A 27,505-nucleotide genomic window follows, 5' to 3' on the forward strand; every position below is an offset into this window, starting at 1 on the left:
AAAGGTCAATCAATTGTACATGAAGAAATCAGGAATCATTGGCGGCACGGTAGCATAGTGGTTAGCACAATCGCTTCCCAGGTTCGATACCCGGCTTGGTCACTGGCTCTGCGGAGTCTGCACGTCCTCCCCACGTCTGCGTGGGTTTCCTCCGGGTGCTCCGGTTTCCTCCCACAGTCCAAAGATGTGCAGGTTAGGTTGATTGGCCATGCTAAATTGCCCTTAGTGTTCAAAGAAAAAAGGTTAGGGGGGGTTTCTGGGTTACTGGGATATGGTGGAGTTATGTGCTTGAATGGTGTGCTCTTTCCAAGGGCCGGTGCAGGCTTGATGGGCCGAATAGCTTCCTTCTGTACTGTAAATTCTATGATTCTATAAAACTGTATGCATTCATGAAAACAGGAAAGGGGACATCCATCACTGCCTGTTAATATTTTACTTGCCTTCAATTTTCATACTGCTGTATTTGTCCTAACCACAGCTGTGCATATTTGGCACACTACGGCGAGATCCCGATTTCATTTACGGGAGCGGGCCTGGTGCCCGGCACGGTTCTCATTTTCCGCCTCCCCAACTATTCACCGGCCTCATTCCACTCGAGCGAAAGCACAACAGGGACGGAGAATTGCGCCCTGTATCTACTGGTTCCCCTTTATCTACTGCCCTACTAATGTAGTTACATCCTCAAAAAACTCTTTCCATTTTGTAAAAGCACATTGACATGTTCTGCTAATACTCTGTTTTTTTTTTTAAAGTGCATTGATAAGACTTCCTTAATAATTGATTCCAGCATTTCCCCAACAAGTAACATAATTCCCTGCTTTTCCTTTCCCTCCTCCTATTCAACCCCCTTCATAACTTCCAATCCAGTGGGTCGATTGGAAATCATAGCTAGCGTGTCGATATCGCTTTCAGAACCCTAGGGTGTGGGTCATCAAGTTCCAGGGATCTGTTGGATTTAACCTATCCTAACTTGTAGCACAGTGTATTATCCAAAGAAGCCTTGGTTTCTCATGCCACTCAATTTCCTTTGGGAAAGGAGTTTGCCGAGATTGCCTCAATCTGTATGGTGCTACCCACATTTGACATATTTACTTACTTATGTGTTGTTCGAAAAGGTTTGAATAGCTGGAGACTTTGGTGGTACCTCCCCTTGTACATTCTTCTCTCTTCCTCCAGCATCTGTAGGTTTGAGCTGTCAGAATTTCTGGAGGGATATCCTTCTTCCTGACATTCATCCTCAGGTGCATTTGTGTAAAACACCTGATTCTAACAAAGAAAAAATCACAGTTGGAGGACTATCACAAATATATATTTAAATGGAAGAATAATTTTTGTTTAATAATAATAATAACAATCTTTATTAGTGCCACAAGTAGGCTTACATTAAAACTGCAATGAAGTTACTGTGAAAATCCCTGAGTCGCCACACTCCAACGCCTGTTCAGGTACACAGAGGGAGAATTCAGAATGTCCAGTTCATCTCACAAGCACGTCTTTCTGGGCATTTTATACCATTATTGGATCCATCATTTTTATTATGTGTTGGCAGTTTTGAGGAAACTGACTGGGTTAGCTATTGGGATTTGAATTGAACCCAGATTGATGGAATGAAAACCTTTTGTTAGCAGTCCATCAGAATGGATTTGGGTAAGTAAACCAGGTCTTAGTGGGAGACGACTCACATCTGTTTATAATTTCATATCAAAGTAACTATTTCAATGGGAAGACCTGTGTTAAATGTTAAATAAAGAGAGGCAATCAGGGAAAATAGTAGGGGCAAGTTGATCATTGGAGCAACATTTTGAAAGCCTTCTCTGCATCATCAGGTTATAACTGATCTTGGAGTTCCTGAAATGGATAATGTTTCAACATTACTAATATCATTCAAGATGATAAGCCCAAAATAATCACTAAAACAAAATGTGATAGTTAAAGCACTGCTTTTTACTTTGCACCTACTGGTAGATAGTCATTTTGTTGACGGGATGCCTTGTTCCCCCAAGGGTCTTGGAGATTCAGCAGTGAGTTGTTAATGCCAGACAGACTGACCCATCTCTCTCACTGACCACATGACCACCTTATTCATGACATAGCTACTATCCCCATACTCCACCAGTGCAGAGACACACTTTGGTTGGCTACAGGAGTGGACAGGCTTCAGGGGCACATTCTGGTGAGCACCACATTGTTGCTGATGCAATCCGGTGGAGGCAAGAATGACCAGGTGAGACAGCAGTCGGAGGTCTGCTGGATCCCAGACCCAGTTGAGAATTCTAACTTTCAGTCCGGATGGAAGTATCAGTCGAACACCAGATAACTTCAATGATTCTTTTATTCACCGCGGGGCTATCCAAGTGTAACTGTGAGTTACAGCAAGTGAAGGCAATTTTCTTTCAGTTACAGTTAATTATATACTTGTACAAAACCCCTCAAACCCCTCCTTCATACAATTATTTCTTTCTTTCATTAGTCACACAGTCAACTCATTAGTTGCATAGCATAGCAATTCTTTATCAACGGAAGGAGTAACTCATTCTCCAGCTGCAACTTGTAGTGCAGACAATCAGAGCCAGGATCGCGATAAGGCCGTACCAGCCAAGCACAGAAGCAATTATCTCACACGGCACATACACATTTTACACAAACCTTGACATTCCATTTCCCCTCAGGCTCTGATTCTAACTTGAGCCAAACTCTCACAGTCAGATGCTGAGCCTCTGGATCAGGTATGCCCGGAGCTGACTCAGTCGATAGGGTGTGGCCGTGACATTCAGAGGAGGATGTCAATGACACTCCAGCAGATCATTAGCCGATTGCAGAAGTTCCAGAGGCTAGGAGCGCAGGAGATAGTACTGGCAATGTGTTTCATAGGAGCCAACACTGCTAGGGTGGTGTGCACAATGGAGAGTATGGAATACGACGTCGGTAGCATGAGTGGAGTTTTCCAAGGCGTCACTCAGTCACTCAGCGACGGCCTTGGCTAACCAACTCGGCATCATGTCCCAGTTGCTGGGGGACATATCCCAGTCCCAGGTGGACCTTGATTAAGTGCGACGATGCATGCCCCAGTCTCAGGCGAGAATTGCCGAGGGACTGCAGAGCATGTCCCAGTCACTGGGGGAGTTGTCCCAGTCTCAGGAGGGCATAGCCGAGGCACTCCAGAGCATGTCGCAGTCACTGAGGAGGATCGCCGAGGGCATCAACACTATAATGCAGACATTGAGGAGGAGCCAGGGCTGGCAGAGCCAGATGGCGCAGGGGCAGCCAGGGCTCAATCCATCTGCCCCACCGTCCTAAGGTGAACCCCAGGGACCTATGGCACTGACTGGGAAGGGCCGCTGGGTGTCAAACCGGAGCCACCCTACGGAGTGACAACGGCTGCCGCAAGTACCGCGAGACCTACCCTCTGACAACAGCGTGTCTTGGTATAAGCAACTGGAACAGCATGATATGGCGGGGCATGTGTTGCCAACAAGTTGGCAGGTCCTCCCTCAAAACTTTGCAAGCATCCCCGCTAAACAGACCCAGAGAGAAAAGGGAAGCATAGAAGTTTCAGGTATGGGCCCTGATGCCCTCCGGACATGAGACGAGGGATCCATCATCAGCCAGCAGTGTAAGGAGCAGCAAATGGACCCCGCAAAATTTTTTCCAGCAAGTAGAAGGGGAGTCGCGGTCCATGTCCATGAGGAGTGGATCTGTGACCTCACATACGCGCTGCAGGACCCAATAAGTTGCAGGTCCTGCAGCGCGACCTTCTTCTCTCTGTACACCACCTGCAGGGCCAGGTCCTCATCGGGCTGTCCAAGGCGTGACCCCAGGTTGAGTACCTCCTATTCCAATTCAACGAGCCAGGATTTCTGCCTCTTCGTCGACCCCCTTGCATTCTCCTAACAGAAGGTATGAGCTGAGTCTTGCCCACATCCCACCATAGCCTCAAGCAGGGGGTGCCTTCCCCCTTCCTTCTCCAGCTGGCCCAGAAGAGACAAAACGTGCCCAAAAACTGCACGTCCTCCAGCAGCAGATTGTTAAAGTGCCAGTATGTGGACTGTGTCTGAGCATGAGACGGGGCGAGCCCTGCCCACACCAGGCGATGGTCCAAGCACAGAACCTGCTGCACAGAAGCCAACGGTACGTGGGGCGGGTACGCCCTTGAAATGTAAAGGCAGGTGATCTTGGAAGCTCCGACTTAAGGGTTCAGAAAGGTGAACACGCTGGAGTCAGGATGGAAAGTTCGGCAGACATCCACCAAGTCGACAGACCCGACCAGTTCCCCACGGCAGTGCAGCGCGTTGCCCCACGTCGGTGGACATCCTGCAAAAACCACAATCCCAGAGGTGGAGTGTCGAGGACGGGTTAGTGAGGGGGAGGCCTCAGTAATGGAGGTCTACCTCGCTATGGAACCCCTGAAAGGCACCACTCCCCCAGGGAATGCAGAAACCCCACACCCCCAGGGAAGGCAGAGTGAAGCTCCTACCCCTCAACTTCCCTGCCCTCCCCCAGAAGAAAAAACGAGAAAAAAGACAAAAAGAGGAATATTGAAAACACCCCATAGATGTCGCAGCCACCCGAGCCAGATGCTTCGTCGCCGGATGTGGGCAGGACCTGAGGCCTCATTCGCCTGGTGCAACTTTGCACCCTGGTGGCGTTCATTTTTAAAATGACAGGAGGCTGTGGCAGCTGCCTGACCCCTGGGTCCAGCTGCCTGACCCCTGGGTCACTGGGTGGTGGCGAGGAGGGTCCCCCTCGACACTGGGCACTTCGCATCTGTTTTTCTGGAAGTCTTTGGTGACCAGGCGTATGAGCCACTGCCTCCTTCTGGCCCGGTGCCCTGAGAGGGCACGAGGGAGGGGGTAGCGGGTTGGGGGGTCTGTAATGCGGCACCATCAGGAGGGTGGGGTTGATTGACACCTGTGACACATGAAAAACCCTTGACCATAAGCAATATCTCGCCTCTGTCACTTTCTTCCGCACTGCGGGTCGACCTCTGAACCCTTGGCCCATGTCTCCAGGCAGCCCCCCCCCCCCCCCCCCCCCCCCCCCCCCGGCACACGCTGTGCAGCTGATGGGTGTTTGCAAACACTAGCAGACAGGCATGGTTCACACTGGCATAGATTGAGGAGCACTGGCACTCAGCTCTCTTGGTTAACATCACCACCCCCTGCCCTTGACTGTGACCTACTGACAGTGCCGGCACACTCCCAGCATCCTGGAGTGATGTGACACATACCCTGGGAGGGTAGGGAATGGGTGTGTGGGGCAGGTAAGGTTGTAAAGGCTGGGCAGACCAGACTGTGCCCTATGTGAAGCGGGCAGGTATAAGGCGCTCCCTGGCCCTCCAGGCTTGCCAGACTCTCGCCTGTCCTGCAGCATCTGACTGGTTCTCCGGTTCATCCCCGGGCTCATCCTCCAGCCCCTGCTGGTCCGGGGTCACCTCATCATGCTTGTCCTCGTCCTCTTCGGATGTTGGCACATGTCCCTCATCCCCAACCTCCAGCATGTTGCCCTGCTGCTGTGCCAGGTTGTGGAGGACACAGCAGACCATCACAAAGCAGCGACCCTCCGGGTGGTGTACTGCAGGGCATCGGAACCATATCTTGAGGAGTCCCAATGCACCACTCAATGACAATCCAGGTGGCCACCTGGGCCTCACTGTACCAGGTCTCCGGCCTCCGCACTTTAGCCAGGTCTTCAGAGGCTACCCCTCATCTCCCAGGGGCCAGCCACCCATCCTGGGGTGATCCTCAAAGAGGCTGGGGATCTGTCACTGCAAGAGCTGAATGTTCAGGGAATGGAACCCCTTCCAGTTAAGACAAGGCATTCCCAGATGGCCCGATAAGCGCAAGGCGACATGCGTGCAGTCCATCAGCCCCTGAACCTGGGGCATCCCAGTGATGGTGGAGAATCCTGCTGCCCAAGCATCCTGTTGGATTTGGTCCATGTCAAAGTTTATACAGCTTCTGCCCGGGCAAACAGGCATCCATGACCTGTTGGATGCACCTGTGGGCCGTAGCCTGCGTGATGCCACACAGGTATCCCCGCTCAAACCTGGAAGGATCTCGAGAAGTAAAAGTTCAGAGCACTGGTGACCTTGACGGTCACCAGGAGTGGTTGTCCTCCTCCTCTGCCACATGGCACAGAGTCCGCAAGGACATGGCACAGGTTCCGCACTGTCTCCTTGTTGGGGCGGAGTATGCGCTGTCCGTCATGTGTTCAAACGACCAGCAATGTCTGTACACCCTGGGCCATTACGGGCCTCCCGCTCGAGCATCTGCAGATGCAGATGCTGCCACCGTTTCGGGACTCTGGACGCCTGGCCTACCCCTAGGCTCTGTTCTGCGGGGTCCAAAATACCATCCATACCGTAACTGTAAGGAATTAGGAGAGGGTGCTAGACTCACGAACAGCGGTTCGGCAGCCTCCATTCAGCACTAATCCCTCCCTCTTCCCCCCTCCTCCACGCCCGGCACATCCTGTCCACTCACTCATGGCCGCAGCAGGCAATGGACCCCAGATCCTGTAACACAGACACCCACACATAACGTCACTTGGACAGGGAACTGTGCTGGTCATTCCATCACACAGGCCCACAGTCCTTCTGGGTGCGAGGGTGGGGCTGGAGTCTGGGGCGGGGGGGGTGGCAAGTGGTGATGGGTCACGCACCAGGCAGGCCCGACCATACAACACCCCACACCTCTGGCCCAGTCCCCTACCGCCTCAGAGGGCATCTAATGGGGGTAGCCCCGACTGCCTGGTGCCCTGGCATGTACCGTCCTCCAACACCCGCACCCCACATCACCTGCCTCCCAAACACACACCCCACACCCACACTCAACCAGTATACCCTCTGCATCCAGCCCAGCCCATCCCTCACACCCAATGGACAGAGGACTGAGACAGTTCGGAACATAGGTTAACATGTATTTATTGGTGACAGTGCCATGTAGAACTGTGCCCTAGCCCCTAATGCTAACCTATGTGCTGCACCTGTGCCAACTTAACTGGTGTCTAACTTTCTAACCTTATGTGTCCTAATGCTCTTTCCAGGTGGTCCCCCAGGCTGTATATCAGAAGTGGTGGCGGCCTGTGACATGTGACATCGCTTTGGCGGCCGTCATATGGAGCGACCGGGCCAGGATGGAGCCGGTAGTCTTCCGGCTGTCACAGGTGACGTGGTGCCACCCTGTTCTGCCCACTTCCCACTGGATGCACCAGGAACAAGTGGGAGGAATTCAGAGGTGCTGCGGTGTTCCGGCACCCGGCCCCAAGGGTGTCACCTGTACAGACCCCATCACCTGTTCCTCCCTTGGGGTGCCCGATGGCCTCCGGGCTACTACTTGGAATGGGGGTGTGGTCGGAGCGAGCTCCGGCGGTTCCACTGTCACCTGATGCTGCCAGTCCTGGAACCTCGTTCGTGTCGATCAGAGTATCCTTGATAGTGACCACGGAGAGCTGGGACTGTGTGCAGTCCCTCTTTGGTTGTGCCATGTCCCTCTGAGGCTGTGCCACGTCACTTAGAGACCCTGTTAGGTCCCTCTGTGTCTGGCTTAGTTCAGCCAGCGCGGGGATGGGCCTGTGAATGGGCCACGCTCTGGAGCGTCGCAGCAATGTCCATGTGGCCCTGGTACATGACCGCCCTGTCCTGTTGCTCAGCCACTGCCTGCACCGAATGCCTGAGGCCTTGGCCATCTGACCCTTGGCTGCTATTTTTGCATACAAGGGCTCCAACGCAGACGCTGCCGGTGCGATTTTGGCCTGGGTGACAAACATGGTCAGCACCGCCTTGGTGGTTGGACTGCTCCAAATGCTCCTACAGGCACGGTTCTGCACCAACATCCAACATTGATGGAACTGCCCTTTCCAGAAGCGCTAGACCAGTCTGGTGAGCAGCTAGTCCTTGGGGTCGGGTTGCAGTCCAACTTTCCACCTCGGGGGTTCCTACCTTCATCTGATCTATCACTGCATTAGTGCAGTGCACACCAGATAATTGCCCCAGCAGCCTATTCACTAAGTGACCAAGCGAGATGAGTGCCTCTGGAATGATGGAGGGTGCGGGTGACCCACGTGATGAGAAGGCAGTGTCATCCCTGAACATGCGCAGGGTTGTGGTTGGGGGCATGGCCATGGTGACTCACAGACATTGCAACGCATTGGCGGCTCATTTGGTTGTCCCATGCCAACCTCCGCCTCTGCGATTGCCCGCTCTCTCACCCCCGGCCAGGTCCAACGGCCGCTTCAATATGGCGGTGGGGGCCACAAGACCGGCAGCTCCTCTCCAGTCTTTTCACCCTCCCTGCGGTTGTGGGCCACCTTCCCCTGGAGGACAGGTAATGCACGGTGTGACACCGGATGTTGGCAACGCAAGGGTCCGCAGATGCTGGCCTGTGAGGGGCACCCAGCCATGGTGGGCGGTAGGGGTGTTGGCATGTGGTGCAGGATGGTTGTGAGCAGGCTATTGGCAGGTGGGGTGCATTTGCCCTCTAGGCGGAGGGGGGGGCGAAAGGGGGGAGGGGTGTAGTGAGCGTGTGTGTGGGACAGGGGGTGGGGACAGGTGAACGGAGGTGGTGACTCATCCAGGTCGCTGCAAAGAAGTTATGCAGCTTTTCCCGGCACAGCTGTCCAGTCCTCACGGTGGGGCCCACCATGCTTATGGCCTCTGCCACCTGTGCACAGGCCTGATTGAAGTTAATTTATCAGGCTCCTCAGTGCCAATTCCAACTGCAGCGAATCTGACGTTGGCGTCAATTGGAATTGCACCGGCTCCACGTGGCGTGAGTGCTGGTCCATTAGCATGTCTTGAATTGTCCCAGCACTTCCATCAGGACCTTGGAACACCCGCCATTCGGTCCTAGCGTCAGCACTTAGTCTCTCAATCGGAGAATCCCACCCAACATCTTTCATGACCAGGAAATATACAAAAGTACTTTTTTGAAGGGTAGTCACTTTTGTAACGTAAAAAACATGCCAACCGATTTGCACATAGCTAAAGTCTACAAACAGCAAAGTGGTAATGACCAGAAAATCCGGGTTTTAAAAGGTACTGATTGAGAGATAAATATTGACAAGGACAGTGAAGATGATTTCCCTCACTTTTCTTCAAGAAATATCATGTGATCTATTCTATTCACGGAGAGGGCAAACAGGGAAAGAAGGGGGGCGGGATTCTCCCCTACCCGGCGGGGCAGGGGGTACCGGTGCCGAGGAGTGCCGTGAGCCACTCCGGCGTCGGGCCGCCCCCAAGGTGCGGAATCCTCCGCACCTTCAGAGGCTAGGCTGTCCCCGGAGTAGTTTGCGCAGCGCCCGCCGGTGGGGGAAGGGGCTTGGCGCCACACCAACCAGCGCTGAAGGGCCTCCGCTGGCCGGCGCGATTTGGCGCATGCGCGGGAGCGCCAGCGTGTGCAGGCATCATCCCACCGCATGCGCGGGGGGGGGGGGTTCATCTCCGCGTCGGCTATCGCAGAGGAATAGAGTGCCCCCACGGCACAAGCCCGCCCGTGGATCGGTGGGCCCCAACCGCGGGCCAGGCCACCATGGGGGCAACTCCCAGGGCCAGATCTCCTCCTCCCCCCCCCCCCCCCCCCCCCCCCCCCCACCCCACCCCGAGAACCCCATCGAGGAAAAAAAAACGGGCGGCCACTCGGCCCATCGCGGGCCGGAGAATTGCCGGCAGGGGCGGGATTCACGCCGCCCCCTGGCGATTCTCCGACCTGGCGGGGGTCGGAGAATCCCGCCCGGGATCTCCAACCATGCAGCACCTTCTCTGTACTGCACTGTTGTGTTAGACTTTATGCTCAAGTCTCTGGAGTGGGGCACACACCTTTCTGACTCAGAGGTGATAGTGCTGTTAACTAGCTGCAGCTAACATCTCTCAGGAGCGGTAGTGTGACGTGACTGTTTACGGTGTGAATTCCAGCTTGTGAGGGCCTGAGATAGCCAAAGGTAAGGCCATTAATGGTAGGACAAAGGAAGTGGGAGATGCATGAGATACAGACATCACAGTGGAATATTCTTCTGAAGTCTGGCTGAGGCATATCATCATACAGAATAGTGTTATGGGCCAGGGTTTAGAAACCTCCAAAGTATATCATGGAGTTCATCTCACCTACAACTATTTATCGATTTTGGTTACGATGAGCACAAGGGCCTGCCTTCCAGGTGATATTCAACAGAGGCCTCCAGCACTTTTAATCAAAAACCAGCTTTATTCTACGAATTTAGTTAACATTTCTATAAACGGGCAGCATGGTGGCGCAGTGGGTTAGCCCTGCAGCCTCACGGCGCCGAGGTCCCAGGTTCGATCCCGGCTCTGGGTCACTGTCCGTGTGGAGTTTGCACATTCTCCCCGTGTTTGCGTGGGTTTCGTCCCCACAACCCAAAAATGTGCAGGGTAGGTGGATTGGCCATGCTAAATTGCCCCTTAATTGAAGAAAATGAATTGGGTACTCTAAATTTATTTTTTAAAAAAAAAACATTTCTATAAACACACAGTAAGCATTTTTATCAACTAGCAACATAGATTGTACACAGCTACAGTAATCTATGTATCACCCTTAATAAATTCCCCCCTTTAGCTGTTCCAATTTAGTAACAAGATCCCATAAACCATAAATCCCCTTTTTCAAAGGTGTGGCCCAGTACACAGCACTCAAGACCTGATACTCCTGTTTCCTTTCCAAAACAGCAGGTTTGAATTCCTTTCAGAAAACAGTTCTCTCTTTTAAGTTATCAAGTAATCTGGAAACAGCTTTGAAAAATGCAGATAGAGAAAAATCTTCTTTCAACCTGTGCAGAACAAAACCAGTTCAAACTCAAAGCAAAAGTAAAACCAACTCCCAGCGCCACAGCCCAACTCCACCCACACAATGACATCACTGAAGCCATGTGATAAGAGAAATGTTTTTCTTAAAGGGACACTCCCATGACAATAGCAAGATCTTTATGTTGATCTGACTGATCTGGGAGTGATTGATGCTGAAACTGAAAACTTGAAATGGGAAAAGTTCCATTCCTCACCTTGATGAACGAAAAAAACAATTTGGAAACAATTTACCACAGAAATGCCCACATATTGTATGCCGTGGTCTAAGAATGAAATGTTGTAGTGTAGCGATCTGAGATGGCCACTTCCAGAACACAAAATGGACGCTCACAGAGAATGTAGGGAAATGTGGACAATGCTAGACAGCAAGCAGGCACAAAGCCTGAATGTATATTTGGGAGGCAGTTACCAGACGGAATAAAAACTTTGGGTCGATTAACATATTGATGGCCCATCTCCAAGAAACAAAGGACTAACTCTCTGGTAGTTGATACTGTTACAGACATCCCAGCGCCAGAAAGACACAAACAAAGCAAGGCCAACGGCCACCTAAGACACGCCCAGCCATCAGGCCACCCACCCCTTTACTGGTTAAAATCGATAACAATGATCGAGAAGCGGCCCAATTAATTGGGACCAAGTTTAAGGCCCACCTAAAAGCGCAGAAAGCCCCTCCAAGTATAAGAAAGAACCCCCACAAGAGATTCGCTCTCTTGGAATTGGCTCTCAAAGCGGAGAGACCCGTCCACCAGTTGCACCAGAAGCAAGTAAGTTCAAGGTCAACACACGCTACCAGACGGACGACCTTAGCTGTTCACCTGTACCTCTTCGAACCCAACAACCTCAGATCCGAACAACGGCATTTGTTCCTCTGACTGAGTGGGCACCCGAAGTTAAGTATAGGCGTTAGATTTAGAAGTAGTTTAGTTTTTAGTACTTTGTGCATGAGTAGATCTTACTGTGTGTGTAAATAAATAGTATTGACTTTGAACTAACTAACTGGTGTATTGGCTCTTTGATCAGTATTCGGGTTTGAACCTTGTGGCGGTATCGAGAGATACCTGGTGATTCTGAAAATAAACATAATTAGGATTAAGGAAGGTGACCATACTGACCACCATATTTATAACCAAATAAATATAGCAACAGTAGCAAATCATAGCACCTTAAACTTCACAACACAACAAGTAAAATAAGAACTTCTAACCATCACTCAAAGGTAAGGCAATTCTCACAGTGAAATATCAAAACTTCAACTATTTATTTTGACCTACATGAAAAATACATGATATTATGAGTAATTCAGCAGGGGCATGGGAACCTGGATTGTAGTTTTGGGGTACGGGAGATTGAGAGTATAGAGGTCAGGAGCACAGATTTGACTTTGCAGGAGGGTGCCAGTGTTCAGGTAGGTGTTTTGAAGTGTGTCTACTTCAATGCCAGGAGTATACAAAATAAGGTAGGGGAACTGGCAGCATGGGTTGGTACCTGGGACTTCGATGTTATGGCCATTTCAAAGACATGGATAGAGCAGGGACAGGAATGGTTGTTGCAGGTTCCGGGGTTTAGGTGTTTTAGTAAGCTCAGAGAAGGGGGCAAAAGAGGGAGAGGTGTGGCGCTGCTAGTCAAGGACAGTATTACAGTGGCGGAAAGGATGCTAGTTGGGGACTCTTCTTCCGATGTAGTATGGGCTGAGGTTAGAAACAGGAAAGGAGAGGTCACCCTGTTGGGAGTTTTCTATAGGCCACCTAATAGTTCTAGGGATGTAGAGGAAAGGATGGCGAAGATGATTCTGGAAAAGAGCGAAAGTAACAGGGTAGTTGTTATGGGAGACTTTAACTTTCCAAATATTGACTGGAAAAGATATAGTTTGAGTACATTAGATGGGTCGTTCTTTGTACAATGTGTGCAGGAGGGTTTCCTGACACAATATGTTGACAGGCCAACAAGAGGCGAGGCCACATTGGATTTGGTTTTGGGTAATGAACCAGGCCAGGTGTTAGATCTGGAGGTAGACTTTGGAGACAGTGACCACAATTCGGTGACCTTTACGTTAGTGATGGAAAGGGATAAGTATACCCCGCAGGGCAAGAGTTATAGCTGGGGGAAGGGCAATTATGATGCCATTAGACATGACTTGGGATGTGTATGTTGGAGAAGTAGGCTGCAAGGGTTGGGCACACTGGATATGTGGAGCTTGTTCAAGGAACAGCTATTGCGTGTTCTTGATAAGTACGTACCAGTCAGGCAGGGAGGAAGGGGTCGAGCGAGGGAACCGTGGTTTACCAAAGAAGTGGAATCTCTTGTTAAGAGGAAGAAGGAGGCCTATGTGAAGATGAGGCGTGAAGTTTCAGTTGGGGCGCTTGATAGTTACAAGGAAGCGAGGAAGGATCTAAAGAGAGAGCTAAGACGAGCAAGGAGGGGACATGAGAAGTCTTTGGTAGGTAGGATCAAGGAAAACCCAAAAGCTTTCTATAGGTATGTCAGGAATAAAAGAATGACTAGGGTAGGAGTAGGGCCAGTCAAGGACAGTGGTGGGAAGTTGTGTGTGGAGGCTGAGGAGATAAGCGAGATACTAAATGAATACTTTTCGTCAGTATTCACTCAGGAAAAAGATAATGTTGTGGAGGAGAATGCTGAGACCCAGGCTATTAGAATAGATGGCATTGAGGTGCGTAGGGAAGAAGTGTTGGCAATTCTGGACACGGTGAAAATAGATAAGTCCCTGGGGCCTGATGGGATTTAACCTAGGATTCTCTGGGAAGCCAGGGAAGAGATTGCTGAGCCTTTGGCTTTGATTTTTATGTCATCATTGGCTACAGGAATAGTGCCGGAGGACTGGAGGATAGCGTATGTGGTCCCTTTGTTCAAGAAGGGGAGTAGAGATAACTCCGGTAACTATAGGCCGGTGAGCCTCACGTCTGTTGTGGGTAAAGTCTTGGAGAGGATTATAAGAGATACGATTTATAATCATCTAGATAGGAATAATATGATTAGGGATAGTCAGCATGGTTTTATGAAAGGTAGGTCATGCCTCACAAACCTTATCGAGTTCTTTGAGAAGGTGACTGAACAGGTAGACGAGGGTAGAGCAGTTGATGTGGTGTATATGGATTTCAGTAAAGTGAACCTTCAGATAAGGTTCCCCACGGTCGGCTATTGCAGAAAATACGGAGGCTGGGGATTGAGGGTGATTTAGAGATGTGGATCAGAAATTGGCTAGTTGAAAGAAGACAGAGGGTGGTGGTTGATGGGAAATGTTCAGAATGGAGTTCAGTTACGAGTGGCGTACCACAAGGATCTGTTCTGGGGCCGTTGCTGTTTGTCATTTTTATAAATGACCTAGAGGAGGGCGCAGAAGGTTGGGCAAGTAAATTTGCAGACGACACTAAAGTCGGTGGAGTTGTAGACAGTGCGGAAGGATGTTGGAGGTTACAGAGGGACATAGATAAGCTGCAGAGCTGGGCTGAGAGGTGGCAAATGGAGTTTAATGTAGAGAAGTGTGAGGTGATTAACTTTGGAAAGAATAACAGGAATGCGGAATATTTGGCTAATGGTAAAATTCTTGGTAGTGTGGATGAGCCGAGGGATCTCGGTGTCCATGTACATAGATCCCTGAAAGTTGCCATCCAGGTTAATAGGGTTGTGAAGAAGGCCTATGGTGTGTTGGCCTTTATTGGTAGAGGGATTGAGTTCCGGAGCCATGAGGTCATGTTGCAGCTGTACAAAACTCTGGTACGGCCGCATTTGGAGTATTGCGTACAGTTCTGGTCGCCTCATTATAGGAAGGACGTGGAAGCTTTGGAACGGGTGCAGAGGAGATTTACCAGGATGTTGCCTGGTATGGAGGGAAAATCTTATGAGGAAAGGCTGATGGACTTGAGGTTGTTTTCGTTAGAGAGAAGAAGGTTAAGAGGTGACTTAATAGAGGCATACAAAATGATCAGAGGGTTAGATAGGGTGGACAGTGAGAGCCTTCTCCCGCGGATGGAGGTGGCTAGCACGAGGGGACATAGCCTTAAATTGAGGGGTAATAGATATAGGACAGACGTCAGAGGTAGGTTTTTTTACGCAAAGAGTGGTGAGGCCGTGGAATGCCCTACCTGCAACAGTAGTGAACTCGCCAACATTGAGGGCATTTAAAAGTTTATTGGATAAGCATATGGATGATAATGGCATAGTGTAGGTTAGATGGCCTTTAGTTTTTGACTTCCCATGTTGGTGCAACATCGTGGGCCGAAGGGCCTGTACTGCGCTGTATCGTTCTATGTTCTATGTGTGAATTTGGTGTGAACCTGAAGCGATGAAAAAAATCCCTTTCTAAATTAATACTACACTCGCAGAATTTAAACATCACATTCCCACACAGAATTTTTCCTTCAAAATTTTTTCTACCCTTTCTGATGTGGTTTATAGATTTGAAGGGCTAGATACTTTAGCAACAAGGACCAGGAAAAAGCGCCATGGAGTAATTGATATTGATCTGAGGTATCTTCAAAAAGGTTTAATTTAAAGGGGTAAGTCTTGGCATGAGAGCTCAAAGCTGTGGTGTGCTCCTTCTACTCTATGTGGAAATCTGGGAACATTTCCAATGCCAGGGGCCAGCACATCTGCAGGAGGTAGCTCCTGTAAGCCTGGATTTCAGAGCTGGAGCGGCAGTCGGGAACACTATGGAGCATCCGCGAGGCAGAGAGCATCGTGGATAGCACATATGGTCACTTTGCAGGCTAAGTGTCCACAGGCAGGAAGGGAATGAGTGCTCACCAGGCAGAGCAAGAAGACAAAGCAGCCAGTGCAGGAATCTCCTGTGGACGTTACCCTGAAAAACAAATATGCCGCTTTGGATACTGTTGGGGAGAATGGTCTCAGGGAAAAGCAGCAGCAACCAAATTTGTTGTACTGGGTTGGCTCTGCTGCAAGGGAGAGGACTAAAAGGTGTGAAAATGCAACAGTAGGAGATTCAATTGCAAGGGGAATAGATTGATATTTCTGTGGCCACAAACAAGACTCAAAGATGGTACGATGCCTCTCTAGTGCCAGGGTCAAGGATGTCTCAGAGCGGTTACAGGACATTCTGGAGGAGGAGGGTGAATGATCAATAGCCGTGGCACACATTGGGTAAAAATTGCATAGGTTAAAAAAAAAGGATGAGGTCCTAACAGTAGAATGTAGGGTGTTAGGAAGTAAGTTGAAAAGTGAGCCCTCAAAGAAGTGATCTCAGGATTACTACCAGTGCCATGTGCTACTCAGAGCAGAAATAGCAGGATATATCAAATGAATACTTGGATGAATAAATGATGTGATGGGGAGGGTTTCAGAGTCCTGGGACATTGGGACTGTTTCTGGGGTGGTGGGACTAGTACAAACGGGATGGGTTGCACCTGGGCAGGTGAGGGGTTGATATCCTCAGGGGAGCATTTGCCAGAGTGGTTGGAATTCCTGAAGTATGTATGGGATGGTTTTCTGGATCAATACATTGAGGAACCAACTCGAGAACAGGTCATCCCAGATTGGGTATTGTGTAACGAGAAGGAAATAATTGGCAATCTAGTTGTGCGAGCCCCCGTGGCGATGAGCGACTATAATATGACAAAATTCTTCATCAAGATGGACAGTGGGGTAGTTGATTCGAAGTCTCAGGTCCTGAATCTAAATAAGGGAAACTACAATTGTATGAGAGGTGAGTTGGCTATAATGGATTGAAGAATGTTACTTAAGGAATGATGGTGGATAGGCAATGGCAAACATTCAAAGAGCGCATGGGTGACCTGCAATAATTGTTCATTCTTGTCTGCCGCAAAAATAAAATGGGAAATGTGGCCACATCATGGCTTACCAGGGAAACTAGAGATAGTATTAGATCCAAGGAAGAAGCCTACAAATTGGCCAGAAAAAAACAGCAACTTGAGGATTAGAAGCAGTTTATAATTCAGCAAAGGAAGACAAAGTTATTGATTAAGGGAAACATATAGAGTTTGAGAGTAAGCTTGCAGGAAACATCAAAACAGACTGAAAGTTTCTACAGGTATGTGAAGAGAAAAATATTGGTGAAGACAAATGTAGGTCCTTTACAGTTAGAAACAAGGGATATTATAATGGGGAACAAAGAAATGGCTAACCAATTAAATACATATTTTGGTTCTGTCTTCACAAAGGAGGAATCAAATAACGTTCCAGAAATGTTGAGGAACACAAGGTTTCACGAAAGGCAGGAACTGAAAGAAATCAGTATTAGTAGAGTGTTAGGGGAATTAATGGGATTGAAGGCTGCTAAATCCCCGGCACCTGATGATCTACATCACTTGCATTTAAGGAAGTGACCTTAGAAATAGTCAATGAATTGTGGTCATCTTCCAAGATTCTATAGATTCTGGAACAGTGCTTTTGGATTGGAGGGTAGCTAATGTAACCCACTGTTTAAAAAAAAAAAGAGGTGGAGAGAAAATGGAATTATAGACCAGTCATCTGATTTCAGTAGTGGAGAAAATGCTAGAGTCCAATCCTAAAAGATTTAATAGCAGAGCACTTGGAAAACAGTGGCAGGGACAGAGTCAGCATGGATTTATGAAAAGGGAAATCGTGCTTGACAAACCTACTTTGAGGATATAACTAGTTGAGTTGATGGGTTGGGCAGTGGATGTGGTTTATTTGGACTTTCAGAAGTCTTTTGATAAGATCCCAATTAAGAGATTAGCATGTCAAGTTAAAATGCATGGATGATGGTTATCGGTTGAGGTGGATAGAAAACTGGTTGGCAAATAGAAAACAAAGAGTAGGAATAAATGGGCCATTTTCCAAATGGCAGACAGTGACTATTGGGGTACCGCAGGGATCAATGCTCGGGCCCCAGCTATTCACAATGTATTTTAATGATTTAGATGAGGGAATGTAAAATCTCCAACTTTGCAGATGACACAAAGCTGGGAGGGTGGGGGAGCTGTGAGGAGAATGTAGAAATGCTTCACAGTGTGACTTGCCCAAGTTGATGCAGTGGCAAAAGACAGGCAGATGCTGTATAATGGGGGTAAATGTGAGGTTATCCAGTAGCAATCACAGGAAGGCAGTTTATCTGTGATTCCCCCCCCCCCCCCCCTCCATTGGCTTCAGCATCCTTCCTCTTCTCTTGTGGCTTCCCAACCTTCCCCCCCCCCCCTCTTCCCGGGTTGCGCAGTCCTTTGGTTCCCCATCTATCTTTTTTTTTCTTAGCTTACTCCTCATTGCTGGCCTCGAACAGGTTTTGGAACAGGCCGACGAACTGCCCCCAAGTATCCAGGAAGCCTTCCTCTGACCTGCGGATGGTGTACTTAATCTTCTCCAGGTGGAGAAATTCCAAGAGGTAAGTGAGCCAGTCTGCAGCTGTAGGTGGTGCTGCCGATCGCCAGCCGAGCAGGATTCTCCGGCTTGCGATTAGGGAAGCAAAAGCAAGAACGGTGGCCCCCTTCCCCATGTGTAACCCTGGCTGCTTCAATACTCCGAAGGTGCCACTATTGGGCATGGCTTCACCCTCACCCCCACAACCTTGGGCATTGCCTTGGAGAAGGCTGACCAGAACCCAGCAAGCTTGGGGCATGCCCAAACCATGTGGGTGTGGTTGGCCAGGCCCTCTGGCACCACTCACATTTGTAATATCATAATTGACCACAAGATAGAGCTGGGATCAGACCTATAAAAAGGACGTACTCTCAGGCTTCTGGGAATGTGGAAGAGAGTGTAGGGAAGAGCAGAGTATAGTTTAAGGCAGAGTGCATGAGACAAGTATTAGTATGGTGTAGATTGGAGTTTAATAGATTATTGCTTGCTTTAGGAGTAAGTGATCAAGCCATATATTAAGTAGTGTAATAAATGTTAGCTTTGTTATTGAAACTAGCTTGTGTGGTCTTTGTGACACTACGACACCCATCCCGAGAATAGGAAACACAAAGAACACCACAGCAACCTCTGGGTTGGCCAGGGGCAGGCTAACAACATTCAAATATTAATTCCTACAGGATGCTTCTGAGAGATCTAGTCAAAAGTGATTAGACCTTGAATGAAGAAAGAATTCTCTCTCTCACTGCATGTGTAAAGAACTGCATTATTATTCTAAACCCAGTGATTGCTTGGCACATCTTTACTACATTGTTGAAATAATCTTAAATCTACAAAGAAAGCATTGCCAGAGAAAAGCCTCTCAAGCTACGAAGGACGAAGCCTCGAAGTGAAAGCTTGACCTCCTGAAATATTTAACTGGAAACCATCATATGCAAGAGGTCTTTTATCCTTTTTAAATTATCATAATTTTTCCTTCCCTCTCCACCACCCTTTCCCTATATGTTGCCTGCGTGTCGTGTATGTGTGTGGATATATATATATAATATATATATTATATATATGTATATATAAATAGAGTAGGGCGAGTTGGAAGCGGAGGAGAGTTGGGTAAGGGGTATTGGGCAGTCAGTTAGATTTTTGTCAGTTTACTGTTAAAAGATAAAAGGTTATTTGTGTTAAATTTACAAAATGGTGCCTGCAGTTTATTGGGCTCAGCCAAGGCCCTCCGGTATTTTAAAATAACATCTAATTTCACTTGCATTGCAACTCTGGGTTAAGTGGGGCTCGAACTGGCCGCATACTAGCCCAGTGGGTCATGGCAATTTCCATGTTTCATGGTTGAAAGATACCCCAACTTGCTTCACAGATGCATCATTCCACAGATTTACAACCCTTTGGGAGAAGTAGTTTCTCATCAACTCCATTTTAAATTTGCTACCTCTTATCCTAAGACTACGATCTCTTCCAGAATGCCCCATAAAAGGAAGCATCCTCTCCACGTCTACTTTATCCACAACTTTTATCATCTTGTATACCTCAACTTGATCTCACTTCATTCTTCTAAACTCTAGAGAGTACTGGCCTAAACTGTCCAACCTCTCTTCATACGACAAACCCCTCATCTCTGGAATCAATCAGGTGAACCTCCTCTGAATTGCCTCCAATGTCACTACATCTTTCCTCAAATAAGGGGACCAAAACTGTGCACAATACTCCTCCAGGTGCGGTCTCACCAATGCCTTGTATAGTTGCAACAACGCTTCCTTACCTTTATATTCCTTTAGCTATAAATACTAACATTGTATTATCTTCCTTTATTATCTGCTTTACCTGCATGCTAGTTTTCTGTGACTCAGCGATGAGGATCCCCAGATCCCTCTGCAACAGAGCACCCTGAATTCTCTCTCCATTTCGATAATAAGTTGCTATCCCATTTTTCTGACCAAAATGCATAATCTGACACTTATCCACGTTAAACTCGGGCGGCATGGTGGTTAGCACTGCTGCCTACCACGCTGAGGAGTATAAATTCTGGCCCTGGGTCACTGTCTGTGTGGAGTTTGGATACTCTCCCAGTGTCTGCGTGGGTCTCACCCCCACAACCCAAAATATGTGCAGGTTAGGTGGATTGACCACACTAAATTGCCTCTTAATTGGGAAAAAAAAGTAATTGGGTACTCTAAATTTATAAAATAAAATCCTCATTAAACTCTGCCACATTTTGTACCACTATCCTCACCTATCTATATCCATTTGTAAAGTTCTTATTCCGCAATGAAACTTACTGTCCCACCAATACACAAGTTGTAGTTCTTGGCATCCACTTGGAACAAATTACTCCAAAATTACATTAAAGTTTTACTGTCTCAAATTGCAAGTGAAACAGGAGAACCCAACACCGAAACCGTACATACTATGAAGGATCCAGATAATATTTATTGTAAACTTACAATGAATGCATTAACTGTGGAGAGCCATACAAACACAGTTTGGGGACTAATATGACATCAATTTGGTTTTACATTTTAAAAAGTGAACCTTTTTAAAACATATAGTGAACATCTTAGCATTTATCAATTCAAATGCAACCCCCAAAGAATACAACACTAAGTAATCCTTAAGCTTTCCTTTTAACATCCATAAGACATTAAAAAAAAACTTTTAACAGAAGCACATCAGGTTTAAATTCACTGCTGAGAACAGTTATCACTCTGAATTCACCAAATGATCAAGAGATAGTCTTTGCATGACAGAGAGAACAACATTACACCTTCTGTGGCTGGCTGCAGCTCCAACTCTGAAACGAAACCAAAAACACAGACACACCCAAGCTTTTTCTCAAAGTGAAACTAAAAAGAAGAGCCAGAGCTCAGCTCCACCCACACTCGCTACAGTAACTTGAGCACACAAACATTTCGTAAAGTGACATTCTCATGACACCCACAAGAAAAAAAAAACCCATCAACTTCAAGATGGTTTCATTTTTCACCTTTTCACTATTCTTTAAGAAATGCACACAGTAAATATACTTTTTGGTTTCAAAAAACACCCCCAAACAGGTATAATAATATAATCCATTTTTTTTGTTTGTTCTTCTTCCACCAACTGATCCTGCTTCCGTTCATCGCATTTGTGACAAAGCATCGGCGATCACGTTTTCTCGTTCTGCCACATGTACTATTTTTAAATGAAATGGCTGTAACAGTAAACTCCAGCGAAACAGCCTGCATTGTTACTTCGGAATCACTCCAAAAACGTCAACGGATTATGATCAGTAAATATCTTCTGTAGGGGCCTCACTGTAGCATGGTGGTTAGCATCAATGCTTCACAGCTCCAGGGTCCCAGGTTCAATTCCCGGCTGGATCACTGTCTGTGTGGAGTCTGCACGTCCTCCCTGTGTGTGCGTGGGTTTCCTCCGGGTGCTCCGGTTTCCTCCCACAGTCCAAAGATGTGCGGGTTAGGTGGATTGGCCATGCTAAATTGCCCGTAGTGTAAGGTTAATGGGGGGATTGTTGGGTTACGGGTATACGGGTTACGTGGGTTTAAGTAGGGTGATCATTGCTCGGCACAACATCGAGGGCCGAAGGGCCTGTTCTGTGCTGTACAGTTCTATGTTCTATCATGGTGTCAGACGGATTACTGGTCACATGAATGTGAAAATGTTTTTTTTTAAATTTAGAGTACCCAATTCATTTTTTCCAATTAAGGGGCAATTTAGCGTGGCCAATCCACCTAGCCGGCACATCATTGGGTTGTGGGGGCGAAACCCACGCAAACACAGGGAGAATGTGCAAACTCCACACGGACAGTGACCCAGAGCTGGGATCGAGCCTTGGACCTCGGCGCCGTGAGGCCACATGAATGTGAAAATGTTGCAAAGCTAGTACCAATCGTTGAATACTTTTTCTGGAGAGAATTCAATTTCTTTGAAAGATAACCAATAGGCCGTTCTAGCCCTTCGTCATCGTCTTGTAGAAGCACCGCACCTACACCCACATTACTCGCATCACCTGCCACTTGAAATTAAATGAAATGAAAATCGCTTATTGTCACAAGTAGGCTTCAAATGAAGTTACTGTGAAAAGCCCCCAGTCGTCACATTCCGGCGCCTGTTCGGGGAGGCTGGTACGGGAATTGAACCGTGCTGCTGGCCTGCCTTGGTCTGCTTTAAAAGCCAACGATTTAGCCCTGTGCTAAACCAGCCCCTTATAATAATCGCTTATTGTCACAAGTAGGCTTCAAATGAAGTTACTGTGAAAAGCCCCTAGTCGCCACATTCCAGTGCCTGTTCGGTGAGGCCGGTACGGGAATTGAACCCGCACTGCTGGCATTGTTCTGCATTGCAAGCCAGCTATTTAGCCCACTGTACTAAACTTTAAATGGTTTCGTATAATTTGGGATGGCTACACAGGAGCAGTGGTTAACACAGTCTTCAGGCCGTCAAATGCTTGTTGACACTCCGCTGTCCACTGGAATTTGTTATGCTTCTTGAGCAAGTCTGTCAGTGGACCACACTGCTAAACTTCGGTACACATTTCCGGTAAAATCCACTCATACCAAGAAATCGCATCATGTCCCGTCGTCGCGAGGGTATCGGAAACTCCCCAATAACTTTTGATTTCACATCCCGTGGGACCATTCAACCCTGTCCAATTGTATGGCCAAGGAAAGTGACTTGGGCTTTTCCAAATTCACTTTTGGCGAGGTTTATCACCAAAACCGCCTCCTGAAGTCGATCGAATAACTCCATCAGATGTTTGAAATGTTCTTTCCATGTCTGGCTGAAAATTAACAGATCGTCGATGTATACCGCACAATTGGGTAATCCTGAAACGACTTTGTTAGTTAACCATTGAAATGTGGCTGGGGTGTTTTTCATGCCAAATGGCATAACTTTGAATTGGTATATACCATCTGGAGTCACAAAAGCTGAAATCTCCTTCGCCCTTTCGGATAAAGGTACCTGCCAATAACCTTTAAGTAAATCTAGTTTGGAAATAAAAGCTGATTGTCCCACTTTCTCAATGCAATCCTCCAAACATGGGATAGGATAAGAGTCCGTTCTTGTAACTGCATTAATCTTTCTATAGTCCACACACAACCGTTGGGTAGTATGGTTTAGGCACCATCACTATGGGTGAGCTCCATTGGCTGCAACCCACTTCAATTATGCCATTTTTAAGCATACTCTCAAACTCTTTGTTAACCTGTGCCAATTTTAAAGTGTCAAGTCCATATGGATGTTGTTTGATTGGAACAGCATTTCCCACATCAACATCATGTATAGCCATTTTAGTACTTCCCAATTTATCTCTACATAACTCTTTCAGGTCAGTCCGTTTTTCCTCTGGAAGGTAACTCAACAATTTATCCCAATTTTTAAGAACATCCTCGTTTTCCAATTTAATTTGAGGTATGTCAAATTCAGTCATCTGGATTTAGTTCATCACTGAGTTAGAATCATTAAAACCTCCTCCTTTTTCCTCTCCTTCCCTTTCAAAGTACCTTTTAAGCATCTTCACATGACACACTCGGTGAGTTTTCCTTCTAAGTGGCGTTCTTACCACATAATTCACCTCACTAAATTTCCTTTCAATCTGATATCAATCTGATATGGTCCACAAAACCTTGCTACCACTGGTAACAACTCTAAAACTTTATCTCCACAGGCAAAACTACGAACTTTGGATTTCTTGTCCGCTATCCATTTCATCACATTTTGTGCAACTTTTAAATGTTGTCCAGCCAATTCACTCGCTCTATTTAATCGTTCCCTAAAATTTGACACGTAATCCAATAATGTAAGTTCTGATTTCTCACTCGCCAATATTTCCTTAATTAATTTAAGTGGTCCTCTTACCTCATGACCAAAAATTAGTTCAAAAGGACTAAATTTGGTTGATTCATTAGGTACATCCCTAATTGCAAACAGTACGAATGGAATTCCTTTATCCCAATCCTCTGGATAATCTTGGCAATAAGCCCTCAACATTGTCTTTAATGTCTGATGCCACCTTTCTAACGCTCCCTGTGATTCTGGATGGTACGCAGTTGATTTAAATTGTTTTATTCCTAAGCTTTCCATAACTTCTTTGAATAACCTTGAGGTAAAATTTGATCCTTGATCCGATTATATTTCTGTGGGTAGTCCATATCTCGTAAAAAATTTAAGTAACTCCTCCGCAATCTTTTTAGCTGCAATAAAAGTACTGGAATGGTCTCTGGAAACATAGTAGACACATCCATTACAGTCAAAAGATATTGATTCCCACTTTTCATTTTAGGAAGCGGTCCTACACAATCAATTAGGACCCTTGTAAAAGGTTCCTCAAATGTTGGAATGGGTTTTAAGGGCGCTGGTTTTATCACTGCTTGAGGTTTACCTGTCACTTGACATGTGTGAAATGATCAACAAAATTTAACTACATCTGTATGTAGTCCAGGCCAATAAAAATGTTTTTGGATTTTAGCTTGAGTTTTCCTTACTCCCAAATGACCTCCCACTGGTACCTCATGTGCAACTCGCAACACCTCCTTTCTATACCCTACCGGCAATGCTACTTGATGAACTTCTGTTCACTTTTAATCCGCCTGCATATGTAAAGGTCTCCATTTTCTCATCAAGACATCACTTTTACGGTAATAACACTCTGATATACACTCTTCCGTATATGCTTTCTGATACATCCGTTTATTTCCATATCATTCTGTTGTAACTCCGCCAATTTCCCTGAACTAAAAATATCCACCTTATCCTCCTCCTGTTCTTGGTCAACCATCTGATCAAAAATTGTTTCTGATAAATTGCACTTCAACTTCATCTTCACTCATTGATTTCTCCTCTTGTCTTAACCTGTGCCTTTGCGACCTTGTTGTTACACAATCCGGAAAAATCCCAGGATACTCGCCTTCAAAACTTCAGTTGTCTGATTTTTCACTGGCATATCAACCACAGTAGGCATCACTCCCACCTGTGATCCAGCTACATCATTACCCAAGATAAACTGTATTCCTGGACAAGATAGTTTCTCTATTACTCCTACTACCACTTCACCAATCTTCACTGGACTTTCCAACTTTACCTTATGTAGTGGAACACTACTCCTCTCACCCTGAATTCCACACATTACCACCATTTCTGGCAATATTCTTCCCAAACTACATAACTCCTCATCTCTTACCATTAAATATTGACTAGCTCCCATATCTCTTAAAATTGTGACTTCTTTACCTGCTCCTCCTGATACACACGAGTAAACTTTACCCACACAAGTAAATTCTTTGAAGAGATCTGGCACCTTCTGATCAATCACCTCTTGATCAGGCTGTACAATCTTTTGCACCTCCTTCGCTTCACTTGGGCTTTCCTTTACCACTTTAACAAACCCCACTGTCTTATCCTGTTTAACCATATCAGCCTTCCCAGTGCTTTTCTTCAACCACCAACACTGTGACTTTACATGGCCTAGTTTATTACAGTGAAAACATTTCATTTCTTTTCCATACTCCTGGATTTATTTTTTAATCTGAGGTGCAATCTCCTTATTATCTCCCATCAGATCACCTTTTCCTCTACCACTTGAGTATTCTCATGACCCCAGTTTCTACCCTCACAGGCTTAAACTGATGTCAGAAACCAAGCTTTGATTTATGAACTAATTCATAATCATCTGCCATTTCTGCTGCTAATCTCGCAGTTTTAACCCTCTGCTTTGACCAAATTATTTCCTTAAATTTCTAAACCTTTGTCTGTAGGCTTCAGGCACTAATTCATATGCACCCAAGATGGATTTTTTCACCTCCTCATATGCCTCAGACACCTCCTCCAGCAGTGATGAAAACACTTCACTAGCCCTACCTACCAGCTTTGTTTGAATCAGTAATACCCACATGTCATGTGGCCTTTTCATTTGTTTAGTCGCCTTCTCAAATGAAATGAAAAAGGCTTCTACCTCCTTCTCATCAAACCTTGGCAATGCTTGGACATCCAAAGATGTGCAGGTTAGGTGGATTGGCCGTGACAAATTGCCCTGAGTGTCCAAAATTGCCCTTAGTGTTGGGTGGGGTCACTGGGTTATGGGGATAGGGTGGAGGTGTTGACCTTGGGTAGGGTGCTGTTTCCAAGAGCCGGTACAGATTCGATGGGCTGAATGGCCTCCTTCTGCACTGTAAATTCTATGAAATATCTAAATAGATTCCCACCAAACCTTCGACTTTGACACTCTTTCTCTTTATCCTCATCACGATCCTCTAACTGTACATTTCCCTTTCAATCTGCAAATTTTAACTGACTGTCATGTTTCATGGCCATTTTCCAAAGTTCAAACTCTCTCTCTCTTTCTTTTTCATCTCTCTCTCTTTCCTTTTCCTCTCTATCTCTTTTGTATTCAAGCTGCATTCTTTCTCATGTTCCATTTGTTGAATTTGTAACTGAATTTTTACCATCTGTAATGAGTCAAACTGTATCTCAGGCAATTTTCAATGCTTAGCTACCTCCATAATTACCTCAGCTTTTCACATTTTGTCAAGTAATGTTAACTGCAATGTTTTTGCCAAATTTAACAGTCTGCTTTTAGTATCAGTCCGTTAGGTACTACGTGTGATCGTCTCCACCCCCAAAAACTTCAGAGCCTCTGAAAGAGCCATTGTCGACAACAGACTCCCTACTTAAACTGAAATGCCAAACCAGAAAAGCAACCAAAATATGCTCACCCCTAACTGTCTTTAAGCAAATCCAATAGATAAGACTTTTATCACCCTCGAGCCCACAATTTGTTATGGGCCAGGGTTTAGAGAACACCAAAGTGTATCATGGCCTTCAACTGACCCACGACTTTTAATAGATTGTGGTATGGGGAGCACACAGTCCACTCTACAGGTGTGGTAGAGCAGAAATTGATTTTTTTAAAGCAAAACAATGTTTATTCTTTGAATTCAAGTTTACCTTTTTAAAACATAGTGAACATCTTAGCAACCATCAATTCAAATACAACCTCCAAAGAATACAACACTAAGTAATCCTTAAGCTTTCCTTTAAAACATCCATAAGACATTTAAAAAAAAACCTTTCAACAGAAGCATATCAGGTTTAAATTCACCAATGAGAACAGTTATCACTCTGAATTCACCAAATGATCAAGAGATAGTCTTTACATGGCAGAGAGAACATCATTACACCTTCTGTGGCTGGCTGCAGCTCCAACTCTGAAACGAAATCCAAAGCACAGACACAGACGAGCTTTTTCTCAAAGTGAAATAAAAAGCAGAGCCAGAGCTCAGCTCCACCCACTCTGACATCACTGCAGTAAATTGAGCACACAAATATTTCAAGTGACATTCTCACGACACCACAAGAAACAGGACAAATCCAGCCCAG

The 27,505-nt window shown here is 46.6% G+C and overlaps 1 protein-coding gene across 1 annotated transcript in view; it reads right to left on the reverse strand.

Moving 5' to 3' along the window:
* The window catches only part of LOC119951991 (multidrug resistance-associated protein 5-like), a 269,580-nt gene that overhangs the window by 238,472 nt on the left and 3,603 nt on the right, over nucleotides 1-27,505 (reverse strand). Inside the window, exon 3 of the mRNA XM_038775439.1 lies at nucleotides 1,097-1,266. Within this exon, the coding sequence (XP_038631367.1) occupies nucleotides 1,097-1,266 (170 nt within the window). The remainder of the gene's footprint in view (nucleotides 1-1,096; nucleotides 1,267-27,505) is intronic.

Source organism: Scyliorhinus canicula, chromosome 17, assembly GCF_902713615.1.
Source record: "Scyliorhinus canicula chromosome 17, sScyCan1.1, whole genome shotgun sequence".
NCBI classification, from domain to species: Eukaryota; Metazoa; Chordata; class Chondrichthyes; order Carcharhiniformes; family Scyliorhinidae; genus Scyliorhinus; species Scyliorhinus canicula.